Here is an 18,680-nt window from a genome sequence, read left to right on the forward strand (position 1 = left end):
CGGGGAGCTTGCCAGGCTTTGCCTTGCGGGTCAGGTACTCTTGGTAGCTTTCCGGGCTCTCCGAGAGGGGCGGAGGAATCGAACCTAGGTTGGCCACATGTAAGGCAAATGCCCTACCTGCTGTGATATCGCTCTAGCTCATTATGTTGTATATCTAAACTAATAGGATGTTTCTATGTCAATTATAACCTAATTTTAATAGGTAAGAAAAGTGTTTCCACTTGTAAAGGTGTTGCTTTGTCCACTTGTAGGTGTTGCTTCTGAGCTGTGCCTCTCCTGGGGGCCCAGGAAAGCTCCTGAGACAGTATGGTCTTGACCATGTGCTGTGACAGTTGCCATTCTAAGGCATTTCCTGGCAGGGGATTCACTAGTGCTCAGGGCCTCTCCCCAGGATAGGTTGGAGTGTCTCATCTTCCTCTGCTCTGGGGACCATCCTCTAGCCACAGAGAGCAAGCAGTCTGCCCCGACAGGCCCCTACTCTTGATCAAGTCTTACACCCAGAGGTGAAGGTCAGAGAAGGGCTGCTGGGAGTGAGTGATGATGAGGAGTAAGGCCAGCAGTGGGTGAGGCTGGGTGGGGGGGAGAAATCAGAAATGGGAAAATGGGGGGGGGGGGAGAAATCAGAAATGGGAAAATGGCCACATCCCAGATGAATTTATAGTAGGTGCTGAGCACTCTGGGGCGGGCGGGGAATCAGGCCAGCCGGTGTGTGTGTGTGGGGGGTCTGTATGGCCCCTGGCAACAGGACATGTTTTTCTATTGCATTCATCTGCTCGAGAATGACCACAAGAGAATGAATGCTCCTGAGAGACCTGGGGTGTCAGTATGACAAGGCTCCTGGGCACGAGGCCTGGTCTGGGATGGTGTTGCTGGACTTGGGGCTTGATCCTTCTTGGCCCATGGGGATAGCTTTTCTCATGGGATCTGGGTCTCTGGACCCCATGAAGAAAGTGTTATAAACCAGACCCATTCCCAACATTTTCCTTATCCCTCACATAGGACGAGGACAGTGCCTTCCTGTTCTCTGAAGTGAAAGAGCTGCATGGATGCCATTCCTTTCCCACGTAACAGGAAATCTTACTGCAGAATTGTGCGCCCATTTCTGAGCAACTGATGGAGAGGCTGATACATGGAGGCAGGGGTGGTAGGACCACCCAGACTCCCTGGGTCCTTCTCTAGGCCGAGAGTATGGAGAGAAACTCTGGCAAGGATTGACTGAATAAGTAGGCTTTGAAATTTAAGAGGGACATCAGTTTTCCTTTTTTTCCATTAAAGAAAAAGCTCCAAGTTCTAAGGATGTTCTAAGATTTCTTCTGGTCAATAGTTCTGTTTTTCTGTTAAAAAGGTTAAAAACAGATTTCCTAAACATCTTTGATTATATTTGAGTGAATGCTAGTGCTTGAGATAATCTGGGATATCTTTCAATATGTAATTGAGCCTTGACATTTTTAGTCATTGAAAGAAGAAAACACTTCAAACATCAATAATGTTCTGTAAAGACTCATGTGAATGGCATTGTAAAGTGCATGCTGTGTAAAGGTCTGGGTGATGGAATTTTTTTTATCATCATCATCATTGTTTCTAAGAAGAGAGGGTAACTTACCTGCAAATGTGTAAGCATCATGTGTCTGGACTATAAACTGTATCTGTCCTCTTTCAATGGCTAAATAATGACTTCTATCTACTCAAAGAAATAACAAATGGTTCCCAGGGATCAATATGCCCTGGAGAAAAGATATGAATATACATCCTGTCATGGGAAGCAATATTTATATATTGCAAATATGATCTTCCCAAGGGGACCTGGTGGGGACTGTGTATCTCTGGCCTAACCATTACCTCCACAGGGATTTCTGGTAAAGAACATTTTCTCTAAGTTGCAGACTGAAACCTGTCCCTCCCCGTGCTATGGTCAGAGTAGCGTCTGTACCGTACAGGGCCTGAATTCCTTTCACGTCGTCCTTGGGGAGGTGGAACCCATAGGGCCGCTGATACTTATAAGTTGGGTACATCAGGGCTGATGGGTCCGAGGAATGGGCCAGTCCCAGCGCATGGCCAAATTCATGAGCAGCAACTGTGAATAAGTTGAAGCCTAAACAACATAAGAAAGAAAAAGACAGCATCAGTATGGAGTTCCGTTTTTAGCATCGTCTGTCTTCACTGGAGAATCTACATTCAAATCACAGCACTTTCTTTCGATGACTGGACAAGTGTGGTAGGTTATTCTGCCCTGACCCTGCAGACTTTGGTTTACTTCTTATCCCTTTGATCGGCAGGGGCTTGCTAATCGTTCTTTCTTGACTGATAATGAAGGGAGGGCTTGGACCTTGCAATGGTAGGGATACAGGTATGTAAGTCCACACAGCCTGCTCCTCAAGTCTAAATCTTCCACAAGGAAGATTTTCAAATATCCTGTGACATATGTCGGAATTTTAATTTCTATCCCCAGTCTACTTCCTTAGAGAGGATTGGTTCCTTTAGGTTATTTCTGCATGGAGCCTATTTTCAAGGATAAAACAACGAATACTATGTCATTGAAGAAAGAAAAAAGAGCTGTGTATTGAGGAGGAGATTGTGGCTCCTTGAGGCCACACAGTAGAAACAAGAAATAGTCAAGTGACAGAAAAACTGAGGGTAGCTCTTTCCCTAACGTGTTCCCTTTTGGAGTTTGAGCTTACTTGTTTGTCCTAGCCAGCCTCCCTAATTAAAGGGTGGCTTGGGATGTTGGACCTGAAGCTTCCATGAGGGAGGCCCAGAAGAAGGTACAAGAGTTTCCGGGTTATGGTGAATTGTGCATATATACCATTCGTTCCCATCGTCCACTTCTCAGCATTGTCGAAATGTGTATCTCCTCCCAGGCCTTCTCCAGGTGCAAAGGCATGGGCCAGAGTCCCTCGAGGCCCATCAAATGGGTAGGAATCCCCGTGATCTAAAAGAGTTGGAAAATGCCAAGGATTAAGTTCTTCTAGAAAAGTTTGAGTGTACCTGACAGTACATAACTACTCAGATAGTTTTATTTCTTAAAATTTCTTTGAAATTACAGAATCATACAAATATGAATAATCTTGAATTAAAATTAAAATGGTTATCAGTATTTAAGGGATATTCACTGTCACTGTCCTCCTGTTGTTCATCGATTTGCTCGAGCGGGCCCAGTAACATCTCCATTGTGACAATTGTTACTGTGTTTGGCATATTGAATATGTCACGGGTAGTTTGCCAGGCTTTGCCGTGTGGGCAAGATACTCTTGGTAGCTTGCCGGGCTCTCTGAGAGGGGCAGAGGAATCAAACTCGGGTCGGCCATGTTGGCCACTTGCAAGGCAAATGCCCTACCTGCTGTGCTATCGCTCCAACACAACAGATATTAAGTATTAAAAATAAAAGTTATTTTGGTACTATTATTTTGTTTTGTTTTGGGGCTATACTGTGCATGGCTAGGAGTTACTCTGAGTGATGTTCAGGGACCAAAGGGGATGTGGGGCTCAAACCTGGGTTGGCTATGTGCAAGGCAAGCGACCTACTTGCTGAACTATCTCTCCAAATCCCCTTTGCGATTATTCTTAATATGATGTCTATTAATTGACACATATTGTTGACTATGTCTTAGGCTACAAAAAGAGAAGGAACTGGTGCTCATTTGATAACAGTCTCATCCACTGATTGGGATGTAATGTGTTGGTGGAGTGTGGCTTATGAGTCAGCTATAAGATTCATAAAATAATGAACATGTATGTGCTTTCTGTTGCTACAGCATAATTCATTACAATTTAAGAACTGCAGCACTGTCACTGTAGCACTGTCGTCCCGTTGTTCATTGTTTTGCTTGAGCAGGTGCCAGTAATGCCTCCATTCTTCTCTGTCGTGTGCTAGTGTAGCCCAATGGCCTTTGCCTGCTCCAGGAACACGAAGTGAGGTTTGTTATTGTAATTTAAGGGACGTGCAAAAAAAATCTTATTCTCTAATTTCTGTGTGTGTGTATGTATACACTCATATACACATATGAGTGTGTGTAACTCATATACACATATGAGTGTGTGTATGTATAAGAGTCACGAGTCATAAAGATATCTGTAAGCCTATCATTCAAAAATTTACATTATTTTAGGGCCAGACAGATTGTATAGGGCTTAAAGCACTTGCCTGGCATGTAACTGACCCTAGTTCATTCTCCCACCCTGTGTATGGTCCTCTGAACCACAAGGAGAGATCCCTGAGAACAGAGCCAGAAATGAGCCCTGACTACCACTAGATGTGGCTCAAACACCAAAACCAAAATTTGACATTTTGGGGAGGCAGGATGTGTAGGTCACATCCAGGTGCTGTGCCCAGGGATCCCTGCAAGTGGTGCTCAGCGGACCATGTGGGACTAGGGATCAACCCAGGGCCAGCTGCCTGCAACAGGAGTGCCTTAATTCTTTCACTATTTCTCTGGCCCAAGATCTGCATGCTTCTGCTCTATTGGCTATATTTTACAGGCAGTGCATTACAAATAGAGTAGAGAAGGGGTAAGAGCAAATCAGGGCTATGACGGTAGCTCTGTTACTCAGCTTCTCACTGGCACACTGAACGCTAAGGACGTTCTGGGGACCATCTCCAAAGGCTTAGTGCAGAGCCCACCGGGTGGCACTTCTTGGCAATCTCTTGCCAGGGCAGCAGGAACCCAGCAGGAGCTGGATATGATCCGCTGGGTCCATTAGACAGCTGAGAAGAAGGATATGTGAATCTGGGGGACTCTTTAAAGCCAGCTAAAGATTATGACCTGGTTATGATCTTGGTCTCTGAATATCATACCACCAGGTAAAGGAGAGTTGTGCTAATAATGTGGATCAAATTCTCGTTGGTGACCGGAGTGATAGGACAGTGGACAGGGCGTTTGCCTTGCATGTAGCCATCCCAGGTTCGAGGTTCGATATCTAACCCCCCCCACCCCCAAGCACTTCTAGGAGTAATTTCTGAGTGTAGAACTACCTGCCATGCACCCCCCCCCCCGCCCCCAAAGCCAAAGAAAAAAATTCATTGTTGAAGAAAAATACTAAACATTTTCTCTTCTGGATTCATGGACAAAATCCAATAAATACCACAGTACCTCCAGTTTCGAATGATATCATGATATCTGCTTCTCCCGAGTTGACCCTGACGAAGCTCAGGGGCACGGCGCTGCTCCACGCCTGTAGGGCCATCTCCACAGCCTTGTCCACTTCAGCAGGTGTCATGGAGGATGTGTACTTGGCTATTCTGGGAAAACAAAAGCAACACATTGCCTTTTGGCAAATTCTCTGCAGGAAAGTAAGAACTATTGTATTGCGGCAGTAAAAGAATCTGAATATTGGATATAAATCTACAATTTAGAATAGATTTAGGTTATATTACAGTTATAATAGAATTTTCCCCCTCCAAGACAATAATTCTTCTTTACTCGTAGGCTGGTGGGGAAGGGGTATGGAGTCACCCCTGGAAATGCTCAGGGTGTAATCCTGGCTATGGAGTTGGTATCACTCCTCTGAGTGATCAACGGACCAAATGGGGTGTAGGGGATCTAACCCAGGCTGGCTGCATGCAAGGCAAGTGCCTTATCCACTATACTTAGTTCTGTCCTTCACCCCCACCAGAATTTTTTATTTTGTTGTTATATTTGAAAAATGACCTAAACATATTAAACAAAAAATCTGTAGGGAAGAAGTAAAAGAGTTGAGTCTTATTATTATCACTACATTTTTGGTTTGATTTTGGACCACTCCTGGCTATGCTCAGGGGTTACTCCTGGCTCAGCACTCCTGGTGATACTCAGGGATCACTCCCAGCAGACTCCAAGACCACATGTGGTCCCAGGGATGGAACCTGGGTTGGTCACATACAAGTCAAAGCCTTACCCACTGATCTATCACTCTGCCTCCATTGTCACTAGTTTTAAAGTATACAAGTAACAGGAAGTTGTGTTTTCCTAAAGTAGTTTTAGTTGAGGAATATCTTTCCCTCTAAAAAATAGACTGAAAACTTTCCACTGTGAAATGTAAATACACGAAGTTTTGAGGTTTTACAAATTTGTATTTAAAGGCTGTCAGGCTTTCCCCGGAGCTGTGGAAGAATGCTGTTTTTAAAATGTATTTATTCTTTTATTTATTTTTTAAAGTAAGATCCACACTAGGCAGTGCTGGGGACCCTGGGGCTATTCCAGGTGTTGTGTGATAAAATAATGTATTTCTCAAAGTGCAAGTTCTAATTTCACTTTTTATTTTTTAAATGTTAGGCGCTGTGGTTTACAGTACTGTTAATGGTAGCATTTCATGCATAGGCACCCCAGCAGAGTGCTGGCTTCCCGCATCCACTGTCCCAGTGTCCACTGACCAACTTGTCTTGTTTCCCGCTCTCCTACGGTTGTAAGCTTCCAACTGTCTTTGGGTGTTTGTTGCACCTCTACCTGTTTCTTTATATCCTTCTAGGTGAGAGATCGTTCTGTACCTGTTCCTCTCCTTTTGACTAGGAAGCTCTGACTTTTAAGCGTGCTCACTTTGATCGAGAAAGGCTTGAGTCCTACATCGAATCTTGATGTGACAAAGATATCTGAAGGCAAAAGAGTTTAATTTTTTTTTGACAAATAGTGGCTAGAGACAATTGGTATGTCCAGGCTCGGCTGTTTGGGACCTCAGGGGCACGTAGAGGAAGGGAGCAGGGATGCTGTTGCCTGAGCACTAGCATGAGAGTCCATGCCGGCGAGGAGCTAGCTCTGCGGGAGGCCTCTCAGAGCAGGGACCAGCCTACTGCCTCCAGTTCCCAGATCTTGCACACAGTATGTCCTTAGTCCATACCTGACAAATAAACAAACTCATGATAGGGGCTGTCCTTAGACCTTATTCGGATAGTCTCCGCTCTGGAACCAGCTCACCACTAAATATACAGGTATGAACCTGAAATATGCATTTAAACAAATAAATTAACTTGACACAAGTGATGCCATATTGACCATATTAACCATAAACAAAGGGCAGTGATCCTAGAAGCCCTGAAGGAAACAGCCATGTCCACCAGAAAGGAGGATCAACGTTAGCCCTTGGCACTGGGGAGGGACAGGTCTTCTATTCAGGGATGGAGGCATGTCAGAGTTGCAGTGCTGAAGGGGGAACAAACCCTCACTATTTTTTGGGTTTTGGGGCCACACTTTCCAGTGTTTAGAGGCCACTTTTGGCTCTGTGCTCAGAGGGTGCTTGGGAGGCCCACGCAAGGCTAGGATTATTCCAAGGTCAGCCGCATGCAGAACAAATACTTCAGTTCCTTTGCTATCTCTCTGGCCCAAGAAGAATCCTTAAGGGCCCCTTTAGTGCTTTCATAATATGTCCACAGCATGTGTATCTGAGATGAACCATGACTCTAGAAAAAATACCTTGAAGTCCCCTCACACAACTGGTCTAAGTTCACTGTGTAGGTGGTGATACCATGGGCAGAAGATGGTACTGGAGAAGAACATTGAGAAGAGTTCTCATCTCCTATCTCAGGGTTGATAAAACAATAGTAATATTTACATGCTTTGTGTACATACTGAGTGCAAGATACTGTCTGAAGGACTTTTATTATTTTCATTTGTCTGCTTGGTTTTTGGGTCGCACCTGGTGATGACCAGGGATACCCATTCCTTGCTTGGTGCTTGGGCATGTCACCCTTGTACTATGGGGACCATGATGCACTGGGATTGAACCCCAGCCTCTGGTACCAAGCATGCACCTTAGCCTATTGAACTATTTCTCTAGCCATTTCCTGAAGTGCTTTGAATGTGGCATGCCAAGGACTCATCACAGCAACACTTAGGCACAAATGAACATCTATATTTTATGATTGTTCTGGATTTGCTCGAGCGGGCCCAGTAACGTCTCCATTGGAGACTTTGGTGTTACTGGCATATCGAATACTCTCGGTAGCTTGCCAGGCTCTCTGACCCAGGTCTATCCAACTTCAAAGCTTATGTATAGAAACAGCAAGCTATATACATGTATGTATATATAATTATTTGGATGATGTTAGAAGTTGTTCTGAGATTCAGCTGCTAGAGAGAGAGTGTGCAGTGAGGTAATCTTAGGGCTGTTGTTTTTATTACATGAGGGGGGAGAGGAGAATTGTTCAAGAGCAAGAGTGAATCAGAAGTACAAGAATTCTGAGGGAGAATTGGGGACTTCCCTCAAATATTTATCACAAGAGTATTATAGTTCGCCAAGTTCCAAATGAACTTGATCAATTCCATCTTGTCTTTGTAATGCATGGTTGCAGATTAAAATTCTATGATATAGTCCAAAAAAATTAGAAAAACGTCTATGGGTTTATACAAAACTTTCCTATACAACTCTTAATTATCTCAGGATTGTTTGTGCCCTGTTCCTGGTGGGTGTTTCTTTTCCAAATGCTTTTTGTGCAATTCTTTTGCTTACGGGGACAAATAATGGTGTTTGAGCGCCTCCTTATGGACTTATGGTCATAGCCGTTAACTCAGGCGCTGGCTGTCCCTGGCGGTTAGCCCTCTTTTGAGCACTAGGACTCACACAAGTGTGCTGGTCTAGTTTAACAATTGGTCCATCTCTAAAAACCTTTCATTTGTAGCATATTCGACTTCCACATTGTAAATACTCTAACTTTGGCCAATTTCAAGATACCATGTGCTGGGGATCGACACAGGGTGAGACATGTGCAATGCAAAGGGCCTTACTGTCGTGTTATCTCTCTGGCCCGGTCATTTAATTTTTAGTAATGACTATCTAGTGACCAATTTACAAAATTTTTAAGGTACTTAACAAATGGCTCAGAATTTCAGATAATTCCCAGATGACTCCTGTGCTCTGGTAGGAACAATGCCAGTAAACCCTGCTTGCGCTATTCATTGTGCAGCCTTTCCCAGACTAATGCCCAGCAGATGTGTGCATCCAAACAGTGAAGGCTAATCTTGGCCTGGATAGCTCCCTGACACAATTTCAGAGTCCTTAGCTGCAAGTTCTAGCTGTCTTAAGGTCACCTCTTCACCCGAATTTGGGGCCTTTCTCCTCCTTGACCTGCTTCTCTGACTGCACACATTTTGCAGGGGCCTGGACTAGCCTTGGGCTCCTGGGGACAATTCTGAGGTGAGTCCCCAGAAAACTTCTGTGAGTTGGGTGGAGATTCTTATTGGACCTCCCTCTTTGTTCAGAACCTTTTTTCCATTTGGGGCAGGCAGAGACCAGAAAGAGTAGCTAAAGTGTAGGCAGGGGAGAGAGTAGGGGTTTGGGGAAACTGGGGATACAGCCCTTACTTTGGCTTTAAATCAGGCTCAGATATCACTTCCTGATCTCCAAACAAGCAGGAAGTTCCTCCTCAAGTTCCCAAAAGTTTCTGCTTCTATCCCTAGTTTCACACTTCTCACACAAAACTGTAAATGGCTGTTAGCTTGTGTGTCTCTCTCCAAGGACTATGGTCAGGGATGGTAATATATCCACTGTTATCTCCAGAATTAAATTCCTTTTACTAGGCACTTACCAAATCATCAATGACTGATTTCTTGAATTAATGAAAAGATGAATCTTTTTTAATATTTCTGATAGATATTAAAATAAACCAACTTGCTGGAGCCTGGAGCTATATATAGTACAGAGGGTAGAGCACTTGCCTTGAACGTGACCCACTCAGGTTCAATCCCCAGAATGCCATATGGTCTCCTGAACATCTCCAGGAGTAATTCCTGAGTGCAGTGCCAGGAGTAAGTCCTGAGCACTGCTGGGTGTGACTCAAAAACCAAACAACATTTTAAAAAATTGAAAAAAAAAGTTTGTACTATAGATTATCAATCCTACATTATTTTTATTTAAAGATATATGTGTTGTAATTAACTGGTTAAATTGTAATGTCAAAGATAGCTAGTGATTTTAATAATATTAAACAGATTTTCTAGTGAATTTTTCAATTGTCATTGCATAGAAGTTGGCCTTAAGTTCATATTCTTTTCTTATTGTTGTCCTGGGTTGTGCTTTTTATTGCGATCAGAAGGGAGATGCTTTTAAGAGAAAAAGGAGAGAGAGAATTTTCTCTCTGAATCTGGAAAGACTATCTCATTACCTGTATGTCAAAGTATTTTTTTTCCATTTGGGTTCACCTGGGAAGAGGCGATAATTCGCCACATCAGGAACTCCACAGCGAGGCCTCTTGATCACATCCATTGTGGACTTGTCTAATTTTCCAGTGACTTGGAGGTTGAAGAACGTTTGTAGTTCCTTAATCTTCTTGACCATGGAGTTGCCTCGTCTTGCTACCAGCTCACCAACCTGATGTCCACCTTCCTTTGTGTAATACTTGTCAAGATATGCCTAAAATGGAGAGGCAGGCTGACATGTCAATGGCAGTCTCTAGGGAAAACCATATTCAGGGAAAACAGGGAAGATACCTTTGATATGCTAAAATTGATGTGTATATTCCCATTTTTGAAAAAAATATAGATGTATTTCCAGAGATAAAACTTAGCCAGATATGTGTCAAATTATAATACTGTTTCTCTTTGGGTGGTAGGGATGTTAGATTTTTTAAAAGATAAAAATTTTAATCACTAGTATTTTACTTTTACAGTATGTTGTCATTCTAAGAGGACTAAAGACTGGGGGGAAAATGATGTGAGCCTTTCCCCCCATGGATCATTCATGTCACTGGAACAAGAGACAAAAAATACAATAATGAGAAAACAATCATTTGCAAATCAAAGAATGCCCGATTTCTTTGAGAAGCAGTTATTAGAATCACATTTTCACTATAAAATGAACATCAGTATGTTTTTTTTTTTAAGTCTCTGAGGCCTTAAATTTCATCTTGTCATCTTTTACAAAACAGAAGAAGTAGAGAAATTCGATTTACTGGTAAAGCATCTAATGAGATGTATTCATTTGCAGGGTTGAGTGTTTTTGAGGGGCAGGTCTTCTAGAACAGATTCTTTGACCTTGAAACAAATGAAATGAACTTTTACAGACTATGACTGGAGCGATAGCACAGCGGGTAAGGCGTTTGCCTTGCACGCGGCCGACATGGTCCACCCTAGTTCAATTCCTCAGCCCCTCTTGGAGAGCCTGGCAAGCTACTGAGAGTATCTCGCCCGCATGGCAAAGCCTGGCAAGCTACCCGTGACATATTTGATATGCCAAACACAGTAACAAGTATCACAATGGAGAAGCTACTGGGCCCGCTTGAGCAAATCGATGAACAACAGGAAGACAGGTACAGTGAGTGACAGTGACAGGTGTCCCACAGAACATAAATAATTAAAGCCTCCAACAGATTCTTGAGAACACTTTGCTGTGACTCTGGGTGAAGAAAGGTAGTCATATAAATGCAGATTTGGAGCTGTTGCTAGCCTAGGAATTTCACCTACCCACCTTATTTCAGGAAAATAAAGCTGCTAATAATGTGTGTGTATACACAGTATAAAATTTCTATTTTATCCAAGGCATTTAATTGTATTAGTTTTGTCATATTAGCTCTGTGCTCCACATACACTATGTATACTGTTTGTTTACAGTAGCATTTTTTGGGGGGGCTGTGCTCAGGGATCACTCCTGGCAGGGTCCGGGGACCATATGTGGTGCAGGGAATCGAGCCCGGGCCAGCCCTCTCCGCTGTACAGGTGCATCCTTAAACTTGCAGCTTCGGAAGCTGGGCTGGCCAGACAGATGGGGTTCAAGCGGTCCCTTTCGATGAAGTATAAACGTTAGCCACGGACACGAGAACGAGACCTGCCGCAGAGGGTGTGCGTCAAGTAGCCCCCCGCCCCACATTTCTGTTTCCATCCAGCAAGACCACAGGGCGCAGGGAAACCACTTGCAGACGCTCTCCCTTCGGAGACCCACGCGGCCCCGCTACCCGAAGGGCGTGTGGGCGTGGTTTGCGGCCGGGGGCGTGGTTTTCCTCAGGTGGGCGTGGTTTGCGGAGGTGACCCAGGCTTGCGGCAGGTGGGCGTGTACTTGCGGCAAGCAGGCTGGACTCGCGGCGGGTGGGCGTGACTCGAGGCGGGCGGGCGTGGCTTGCGGCGGGTGAGCGTGGCTTGCGGCAGTCGAAGCGGTTTGCAGCAGATGGGCGTGGCTTGCGGCAGGTGGGCGTGGCTCGCGACGGGGGGCGTGGCTGGGTGGGCGTGGTCTGTGGGGCAGGTGGGCGTGGCTCGCGACGGGAGGGCGTGGCTGGGGTGGGCGTGGTCTGTGGGGCAGGCGGGCGTGGCTCGCGGCAGGTGCGCGGTGCATCCTAGTTGCAGGGAGCCATCTAGGTCCATCAGTGGATGCTCGCTCAAGGTACGATGCTGGCTTCGCCTAAGACGGGGGCGTTGGTTCCGTGTCCTCCGGCGTAAGGGGGTGGTGGTCGGCCGGGTGGGAGCTCTCGGGATCCACTGTCCGTTTACACTCGCTCCCCACTCGTGGTGCTTGCCGCTCGCTGGACGGTTCCCGGAGGCAAACCCCAGGTTTCGGATCCTGAAACTTGATCGATTCCAGGCAGGTGTCGCCGGAGCGGGCCCGGCTGGGTTCTGTTGGGGCGACGGAACTTTCCCCCAGCTTTGTTGGGCCCACGCCTGGCCAGGGCGCCTCCGAGCTCACCCCGAGCCCCCCAGCTTAAACCCTGGTGGGTGAAGGCTGAAGGGCCCGGTGGTCCGTCCTGGGGCGCACTGACAAGTGGGACTCGAAATCCCCACCGGAGGGCGGTTCTGGACGTTTCCCCGACGTTTCTGTCCTGTCTGTCACAGCCACAGACCTGGCCCACGAGGACCCGTGTGAGGAACCTCCGTGCCACTCGTGAAGGCGCGGCCCTCCTTATTTGGGGTTCAGCTGCCTCTTGCTGCAGATCTTGGGCCCGTGCTCCACCTTAGCCCACCTGCAAGACCTGGGCCCTGATCTGGGCATGGCAGCGGGTCACGCTAGTGGAGGGCGAGGGGCCCATCTTGGGTCAAGACACTCCGTTTCACATGAGGAGAGACCCCCAGAACCCAAACATCAAAGCAAAAACCCAAACCCAGACGCCAGAACTGTAGCGATCTTCTTACTCATTAATCCCACTTCCAGAAAAGTCTACCGTGAAACACAGCCCTTTAGACTAGGTGGCCGTGCAGAGATTCTCGTACACACACTGCTCACCTGTGTTTGATGTGGTTGCTGTGCCCACGGAACCTTTGCTTCTTTATTTACACTTTGCTGCACTCAGCCCTGCTCAGGACCCGCACCTGAGCACACAGAATAGCCCTAGTCCTTTGCACCATCTCCCACAGGCCCAGAACGATCTTTAAAAATAAATGATAACTTTGAAATCCGTGACTTGTACTTTGGAATATTTGCTCGAGCAGGCCCAGTAACATCTCCATTGTGAGACTTCTTGTTACTGTGTTTGGCATATTGAATACTCTTGGTAGCTTGCCAGGATCTCCGAGAGGGGCAGAGGAATCAAACCTGCCTCGGCCAGGCTGGCTGTGCACAAGGCAAATGCCCTACCGCTGTGCTATCACTCCAGCCCTTGGAATATTTATAACTTCAAAATGTATTTGATAGGATAAATTTCCCCCTATTGCATAATGATGGGCACCAAAGAACCGAGGGCAGGGGTGGGCAGATAATGGCAGAAAGTGTGCAGGGAGAGTTTGGGTCCCAAGGTTAAGTGATAGTAGTTTACAATTTACCCAATTCTATTTTATTTTAAAATGAAATAATTTGTTTCCATGTCCCCAGTCTCTGGAGTATAGTATAGTATACATAAGTATAGACCTAGAGGCCCCCCGGAGAGTTGCCAGTTGGGGCTCTGGTGGTCCACAGAGCATAGCAGAACCACTTCGCCCTTCTGGGCAGAGAAGGCTCAGGGGCACATTAGTCAAATATTTCTTTAGTGGTCCCCATGCTCCCAATATGATACTGCTTAGGGGGCCTCTCCAAAAACAAGTTCTCTTCCCACTTCCAGGACTCAGAGCTTCCTATATGCTCTATTGCTGGTATGTCTTGACCTAAAAAGAAAATATTTGGACTAGAGAGATAGTAGAGTGGGTAGGGCATTTGTCTTGCACACGGCCGACCTGGGTTTGATCCTTGGCATCCTATACAGTCCCTCGAGCACTGTCAGGACTGATTTCTGAGTGCTCAGGGCCAGGTGGAACCCCTGAGCATGACCAGGTGTGGCCCCAGAACAGCAATAATGAAACGAGAAAATGTTCATAAGACATAATAGGGAAATAAGTAGGACCCAAGTATAATAACAATGAAAAAATATCTTTATGTGCAGAAATTAAAATGAAAGTAAAAATAGCACATGTGGGGTGGTGAATGAGCTTGTGTAGTAGAGCAGTGTCTAAGTGTGTGAAGGCCTGCTTTGGTCCCTGCCAACATATGGTCCCCTAAGTGCCAACCAGGTGTAGTTCTGGTGGTCTGTACCAAGGGTTGGGCATGGTGGACCCCTGAGCCAATGACAGTGGCCTGGCCCCTCCACCCCAGCACAGCTGAAGACTGTTGTTATGAAAGAAACAAAACAGCTCATCCTGGGTCTGGCCTCCATGCAGCTGACCCAGGTTTAATTCATTTTTGACATTACATATAGTCCCCTGAGCATAACCAGGAGTAATTCCTGAGTGTAGAGCCAGGAGTAACCCCTGACCATCAGTGGATGTGGCCCAAAATTTTTTTAAAAAAATTACCTGATTCAATGGTTTTTGTATTTGAAAGTATTTTTTGTCAGTTAATAATTATCTGGTAATGAAAATTTATATTATTTTATAGATAATTTAACAATTCACTTAAGTGTATTGCTATCATTTATGAAAAATGTAGAACTAAAATTTTTATTGAGGCTAAATAAATATTTTGTCATTCCGTCATTTAAAAAGTCTTCATGATAATTGATAAATCAGAATGTAAAGGATGAAACAAATCTACTAAAAAACATTCATTTTTTTTCTTGTGTATATTATTGCGTTCCTGGGCTCTTGAAGAGGCACATGATATTTGGAAACATTGTCTGCTGGGAGGTTTTAGGCTCAGGCACCCAGAGTCCCTCTCTAGGAAAAAAATGAGAAAGAAGAAAGCAGCATGTCAGGTACAAACCCAATCTGGGTTCCAATTCCCCGAGAGTTGTGACCTGACTGGTTCATGGGGCTTACACCTTCTTCCTGTGGCTCTCACCACTAGCTCCTCCAACCCCATGCTTTCATCCATGCTTTACCCTGGGCTGCTTCACTCACTCATTCCTATTCCTGACCTGCCATTCCCAGATCATTGCTCGTCTGGTGCTTGAACATGGCTCATCGCCAATGTCACCTCTTCTGAGAAGCCTTCAAGGACTGCTCAGTTGAACCCATCACTCTCTGTCATTCTAGTTAATGTTTTGCTATCTCTTAATCACTTTTGAAGTAACCCTGGGCCATGGTGAGTTGGCCTGCCTCCCAGCACCCACTCTGTGTCCAGTCATGCCCCTGAAAGAAAAGCTATAAGGATGGGTACTTTACCTGTTTTATTCACTGATGTTTCTCCAGTACTTATGCATTTATTTTGGGTGCTAGGTTCAAACCCATATATGCAAGGCATGTATGTGCTCAGCTGAGCCACACCCTCAGTCCCTTCAGTACTTAAAGCAGATCCTGGAACACAGCATGTAGTAAACATTCAGTAAATACTTGTTGAACGAGTGTTCTTAAAATAGTGATATCTGTGTTTCCATTTCTTTTTGTATTGTAAGATGACAATGTATAAAAAATGTCTATTCTTATAAACTCTAAGGTATGACATTAATTCTTTCTAGTAACTGGGATCCAGTTTGGAGGTTTGTGTGGTTTCCCAGAGAGGCTGGGTGTAACCAGGTGGAGCATTGCTGGGAGTGGCCCTTATAAAATAAATAAAAGTTCTAAAAGTAGAGGGGGAACAGGGAGAAGGGGATGAGGAATTGGAGAGATAGCTCAAAAGGCTTTGTATGCTTTACCTGTAGGAGGTCGGCTTTGATCATTGGCCTACCATAGTCCCGTGAGCACTGATGAGGGACCCCCAAGCACAGTTGTGGGAAAGTTCCTGAACAATGCTGGTCCAAAAATACAGAAAAAAGAAGGATGGGGCGGGAGTGATAGTACAGTGGGTAGTGCGTTTGCCTTGCATGCGTCCGCCCTGGGTTTGAAATCCAGCATCCCATATGGTCCCCCAAACACTGCTAGGAGTAATTTCTGAGTGCAGAGCCAGGAGTAACCCCTGAGCATCACTGGGTATTACCCCCCCCCAAAAAAAAGGGGGAAAAAAAGAACGATTGTTAATAATATCAGGCCATACTCTGCCATGGTGGTTCAGAGGCAGTAATAGATCCTGAGTGAGTAAATGGGCATGACTGGTTTTGGCCTAAATGTCACAGTCTATCAAAATCTGCACTAGGATCACAATCATAGGTCCCCTTGGATTAATTTTTGTCTCAATATAATCCACCTTTTTGAATTCATGAAGAATCAGAGTGGCATGAATTATGTGAGGGAACATGGTATTTGGAGAGAAAGGACCTAACGCAAAATGACTCCTGTGAAAGACAGGTTAAAACAGACCCCAGTGTTCTATATTATTTTTAAATTTGTTCACCTAAGACTAGGCCTGTGTCAAAGGAAGTTGAGCTCAACAGTTCTGGACTTGGTCTCTACCATGCTGTTGATCTGCTGTTGACATTCAGAGTATTTAATGACTGATGTGCATGGGTTGTGGGTGCAAGGTTTGTGTTGGAGGGACCAGCCTGAACGAATGAGTTGTATAGCAACTGGTGAGAATACATTTGTGAAAACCAGCTCCCAATGCAGCTGCAACGGAGAAAACTCTAAAGCAGGACTGGAAATCACAGATGTGCTGTCATGTTGACAGACTGTGAAAGAGTGGCTTTGGTGAAAAACATTCCATCTATACACATCTTGCTGTAGTGGGAAATTCCATGATAGAAAGACTCACATAAAGATGGTCACTTTCCTCTTAAATGCAAGATGCACTTGGAAGTACATATACATTGAATCACATTTTTTTTTTGTTCATTTATTGGGAGTATGTGTGGTGGGGGCTTGGCCAGACCTGGTGACGTTCAGGGCTTACTCCTAATTCTGAGCTCAGGGATCACTCCTGGCTGTGCTCAGCGGATCATATGGAATTCTGGAGATTGAACCAGAGTTGGCTACATGCAAGGCAAATGTCCTACCCACTGTACTATCGCTCCAGCCCCTGAATCACAAACTTTAGCATGAATGATTTGTATCAGGTCCAGTAGTTCAAAATACGAAGAGTCTAAGTAAATAAGGTAGTTGGGACATACACTGTGGAGGAAATACTCAAATAAGAAGTGGGTAGACACTCCCCTAAACTTGGCTTACTTTAGGTTTCAACCACATTTGCCTTGCATACAAGAGCCATTTTCTAAATTGTGAATACAGGAAATCTACCAGGTGAGTCTTAAACCTTGGTTTTTAATTTTTCTGCCCTTATTTCCCCTCCCACACCATTCTTCAGATATGGCTTTTGTGTTTTGTATTGCTTTCATTTTAGCAAGTAGCCGCAAACTGGAGCAAGAGGCCTAGATGGATGGTTATTCATTTATTTATTTATTTAGTCACACAGCTTGTGCTGCTGATGTGCACCAGACCTTAGTCTTTGGCTGTGTTGTCAAGTTTAACTCCTTCAAGGCACATATCAGCTGGTGTGAAAAATAGAGCAGAAGTTTTCTTATATTCTCTTTATCCACATTAGCATTCTCCTTGGAGCAAGAGGAAGAAAAGGGGAGTGGAAAGATTCACAAACCTGTGCGAGGTGATAGTTGTTCCGTGAGGTCCTTGGGGCGGCGGCGAGTAAGGAAGAGGTTGCAGTGGAAAACTTGAGAGTCGCAAAAAGGAGGACAGCAAAGCCAGATGCGGGGAGCACCTTCATCTCCTCAGTGCGGCTGGGTAATTAGAGCAGCCCAGGGACAGTTGACAGCGCGTTTGCACTTCGACCTTGAACTGCTTTTATAGAGTCAAGCAGGTCTGGGCCCTCTGAGCAAGGATGATTCATGTCTCGAAAGGTAATTATACAGTGCACTTCTCTCCCTGATGACGGGGTAAGGCCGTGATGCGCAGAGGCAGGAAGGCCTCCTTCTCTGCAGCTTAGCGGCTCAAAAAAAGAGAGAGAAAGTTCCTTTTAATGAAGTTCATACAAATTGGGCCAACTGGAGCGATTCGAACCTAATTTCATCAGAGCATCTGGTCAACCGCTGGGGGCCTTTTTCCGTTCTGATTGAAGAAAAAGCAAATGATTACAATGTGATGTAATTTGTTCTCCCAGTAATCCTGGGCTCCTACACACTCAGTTCAACCGTCTTTACCTTCTGCATCGAGTTTAACATTTCACTGTAACAAATGTGTTCATAATGATGGTTTTGGGACTCTTTAGATCCTGAATCATCAAGGAAACATTCTATTATACTGTGCTGACCTAGTGTAGAAAGAGAGCTAGGTGTTAGAAAGTTTGAGAATAAGTTAACACAAGAGATATATCTTATTAGCCAAGACATGAGGCAGGACCACTCAGGTACCCTCTGGGTATCTGGAGCTGTCTCCCCTCTGGCCCCAACTTTGATTTGGTTGGCTCGTGATCTAGTGAAAACTTGGAGAAATAGTGATTATGATGGAAAAAACACGTTGGCATCAGACAAACTGAGTTTAAATATTGCTTGAGATACTACCTATCTGTGT

At 45.1% G+C, this 18,680-nt stretch overlaps 1 protein-coding gene across 1 annotated transcript in view; it reads right to left on the reverse strand.

The window, feature by feature from the left end:
- MMP20 (matrix metallopeptidase 20) overlaps positions 1–17,883 on the reverse strand; it is a 33,839-nt gene extending 15,956 nt beyond the window's left edge. Inside the window, exons 1-5 of the mRNA XM_056115166.1 lie at positions 17,752–17,883; positions 10,067–10,314; positions 5,088–5,236; positions 2,804–2,929; positions 1,931–2,092 (exon numbers count right to left, since the gene is read on the reverse strand). Coding sequence (XP_055971141.1) covers positions 1,931–2,092; positions 2,804–2,929; positions 5,088–5,236; positions 10,067–10,314; positions 17,752–17,877 — 811 coding nt within the window. The 5' untranslated portion in view covers positions 17,878–17,883. The remainder of the gene's footprint in view (positions 1–1,930; positions 2,093–2,803; positions 2,930–5,087; positions 5,237–10,066; positions 10,315–17,751) is intronic.
- Positions 17,884–18,680: the final 797 nt, after the last annotated feature.

This window comes from Sorex fumeus, unplaced genomic scaffold (genome assembly GCF_029834395.1).
Source record: "Sorex fumeus unplaced genomic scaffold, SorFum_2.1 ptg000028l, whole genome shotgun sequence".
In the NCBI taxonomy this organism is placed as follows: Eukaryota; Metazoa; Chordata; class Mammalia; order Eulipotyphla; family Soricidae; genus Sorex; species Sorex fumeus.